The sequence below is a fragment of the Kryptolebias marmoratus genome, linkage group LG6 (assembly GCF_001649575.2).
Source record: "Kryptolebias marmoratus isolate JLee-2015 linkage group LG6, ASM164957v2, whole genome shotgun sequence".
NCBI classification, from domain to species: Eukaryota; Metazoa; Chordata; class Actinopteri; order Cyprinodontiformes; family Rivulidae; genus Kryptolebias; species Kryptolebias marmoratus.
Window position 1 is genome coordinate 31,791,858 of NC_051435.1, and position 3,761 is coordinate 31,795,618.

The 3,761-nt window shown below is 39.2% G+C and overlaps 1 protein-coding gene across 10 annotated transcripts in view; it reads left to right on the plus strand.

Moving 5' to 3' along the window:
• Positions 1-3,761, plus strand: part of LOC108245298 (teneurin-3) — a 401,662-nt gene that overhangs the window by 120,466 nt on the left and 277,435 nt on the right. For all 10 annotated transcript variants that reach the window (XM_017432073.3, XM_017432076.3, XM_017432082.3 and 7 more), the window contains one exon: positions 2,454-2,741. In XM_017432073.3, the coding sequence (XP_017287562.1) occupies positions 2,454-2,741 (288 nt within the window). The remainder of the gene's footprint in view (positions 1-2,453; positions 2,742-3,761) is intronic.

A 3,761-nucleotide genomic window follows, 5' to 3' on the forward strand; every position in this document is an offset into this window, starting at 1 on the left:
CTAACCCCCCAAATCCAACACTTAATGCTGAGTGTCAAGCAGGGTGGCAATGGGTCCCATTTTTACAGTCTTTGGTATGACCCGGCCAGGGATTGAACCCACAACCTCCCAGTTTCAGGGCGGACACTCTACCACTAGGCCACTGAGCTGATGATATGCACAGGGGAACAAGACATCAGGGAACTAAGGCACGGAGACAGCTACAACCAACAAAGGAAAAACAATGAACCAGCGGATAGTGAGAGAAGTGACCGGGTTTTTTAATACTGAGGGGTGACGAGGTAAGTAGAAACAGGTGAGTGGAGATAATTATGGACAGGTGGAGATGGGCGTGGCAAGGAGGGCAAAAAGAGTGACGGGGGAGGAGTGAACTACTGAGCAGGAACATAAACAGGAAAAAAAACAAACTGAAAACAATCACAAGACTAAATAAAGAAAACAAAACCAAAAACACAAAAAATCCAAATCCTCACAAGGTTGATACAACAACAGCAGATCTTAATGTATTGTGGTGCTAAGCCATTCAGTGATATATAAATTAGCAGAAGTATTTTAAAGTCTATTCTATGAGCTACAGGGAGCCAGTGTAAGGATTTTAGAACTGGGATGATGTGCTCTATCTTCCTGGTTTTAGTGAGAGCACGAGCAGCAGTGTTCTCGATTAGCTGCAGCTGTCTGATTGATTTTTTAGGCAGACCTGTGAAGACACTGTTGCAGTAATCAATGTGACTAAAGATAAACACAGGGATGAGTTTCTCTAGAGCTTGCTGGGACATTAGTTCTTTATTCCTGGAAATGTTCTTCAGGTGATAGAAGGCCGACTTTGTAACTGTCTTTATGTGGCTCTGAAGGTTCAGGTCTGAGTCCATCACCACACCAAGATTTTAGGCCTGATCACTAGTTTCTAGCTGTAATAACTGAAGCTGTCTGCTGACTCTTGATCGTTCCTCTTTAGGTCCAAAGATAAATACTTCAGTCTTGTTTCTGTTCAGCTGGAGGAAGTTTTGGCACATCCACACATTATTTGTTCTATGCATCTGTTCAGTGCTTGGATGGGTTCAGAGTCTGACACCTGCTGACATTGTAATGTAGAGCTGTGTATCATCTGTGTAGTTATGGTAACTAATCTTATTTCCTGTTATAACTTGAGCTAGTGGGAGCATATAGATATTGAATAACATACATACATATATATATATATATATATATATATATATATATATATATATATATATATACAGTCTACCAGATATGTAAGCTTTATGTACATGCTCTATATCTTGTTTCTTGACTTTGGCATATTTCTGTCTTTTTGTCGGCGGCATTACAGCACCACACACAGGCCTGGCACACAACCACAGTGTTTGGATCATTTTCTTTGCTCCCATGTGGATGAAAACATTTCTAGAAATGATACAGTGTTTCCAAGGATATTTTTTTAGAGTCAACAAAAAAAATATTGTTTTGGGAAAAAAAAAAAAAAAAAAAAGAAAAAGTTCTCGTGTGGGCAAGGCCTTTGTCTCAAATTTTGGATTGTGAATAATTTTCTTTTCCTGGGGCAAACTTGTTCTCATGATTGCTGCTGCGATTTTTTTTCCTTTCCATTTTTAGAGCCCCTTCACACTGGAGGAACATCCTTTATGCAACCAATTAGAATGCAGCTGGATTGTGGCAAACTTGGAAACCTTCAGTGTGAAGACAATCATGATGATGCCACACTATTAGGACTCAACAAGTACCTTATATGTATATGTATATATATATATATATATATTTATGGACAACAGTATTTGGCCAAATCTTTGAATTGTTAAGTTCCGTCAGGGTTAGGACAAGACCCCTGATTCTCTGCCACCACATTCCACTTTGAATTGCCTTGTTGCTGAAAAGTGCTATACAAATTAATTTCACTTTACTTCATTTCACCAAGAATTTCAATACTCTGCCACCACGCTTCACCTGGGATACCTACAATTTGTCACCTTGCTCCACTCAGTATCCTGGCATGCTGCCACCATTCTACAACCAGGACCCCATTACATTGCCACTATGCTCCACCCAGGATCCTAAAATACTGCCACCTCCCACCAAACAGGACCTCAATATGCTGCCACCACCACACTTCACCTATAACCCAGAAACTGCCACCACCAAACTTCACCTCACAAAATATTTAATTGAAACTTACAGAAAGTAAATATTGGCTTTATACCTACATCTAATTAACTTTTTGATTTAACACAATTAACATTAGATCTCACTTTAAAACTGGCATGATAGGCAGTGGGAAATGTGCATTCCTTCAAGGAATGCTAGTTCTTTAATTTTCATTTTGTTTATAAGAACTTGGCAAAGAAGTTCTCTAACTTGGACTCATTTTATTGTAAAAGTCTTAGCATATGAAAGTTTAGAATTTAAAAGGTTGGAAATTTCTTCCACCTGTTTGTTTGCAGGTCAGCATTTTCGTCTTCGTCAGCTAGGGATATGTGAGCCACCACCACGCCATGGTCTGCCGTTCTGCTCTGATATTGGCCTTCCTCACCATGGCTTCTCTGTTGGTACGGCCCAGAACCTGGATGCTGACAGTCAGGCTGTGATGTCACCAGAGCGGGCCATGCAGCTGTGGGGACGTGGAGGTCTGGGGAAATCATCTGGTCGGAGTTCGTGCCTGTCTAGTCGCTCCAACTCGGTGCTGACTCTTACAGACACTGAGCATGAGAACAAGTCGGACAGCGACAACGGTAGGAACTCTGGGTTTCTCTTTTGAATGTGCTTTATCTGTCACATGACCTTGATCATAGTCCAACATTTTACATATAAATTTAAACTATGCACAATTATTTTTAAATAGATATTATTAAATGACTAATGAGCTTCACCGTTCCACTGTTGTAGCGTTAACGTTCAAAAAGCCAATAACAGCAATATTTAACTGTGACTTTTCCAGCTGTCAAAATTTTTAAACAAAAGAACACAAACATGCAAAAAAAAGCAGTTGTATTGAAGCAAAATGGTGAATCTATTTGATAATGATTCCCAAGTTGGCTTTCCTGATGATGAGAATTAGGACTGTTGTCTGTTGTATGGAACATTTAAAGCAGCAAAACATAAAACAGTTGTTTGTGGTTGAATTTATAACCACCACATAGCTGCCTGTTAATGTTTTTGTTTGTTGTGATTGTTTTGAGGGTAGAATGTATTTATATGCAGTTTTTCTGTGCGTTTGCTCTCATCTGTGTGTGTAAATGAAGTATATTAGTTATCCTGCAGGTAACTCCAACAGATGTGACTGTATTCACAATGAAGAGTTTATGGCTTAATGCCCTCATTTAATGAAATACACAATGTTTTCATTAAACCAGACAAACACACACATTTTCATTAGGAGAAGGAATGTTGTAATTAAGCGTGAGATAAACTGCTGAGTCACTGTATTTGCTTTTATTAAATTTGATAATGATTTTATTAAGTGATATGATGCTGTGGATGTCAGAGCTCCGGGGAAAACACTGTTTCTCTAAAAATGAGTAGTCGTCAAGTTTTCTAGAGCTAATTGACTTTTTAAAGCACAGCTGCCTTTGTCCCTGTGTGTGTGTGTATATATATATATATATATATATATGTGTTAATCAGATACCCTGCAGGAATAATTACCTGGCCAAAGGAGGAAATGAAGACCACAGATGTTAAGACTCGGAAGCTACTAACCATGCATGGAGGGTTCCACCCCAAATCCAGCATCCTGAGACTGTACACAAGCC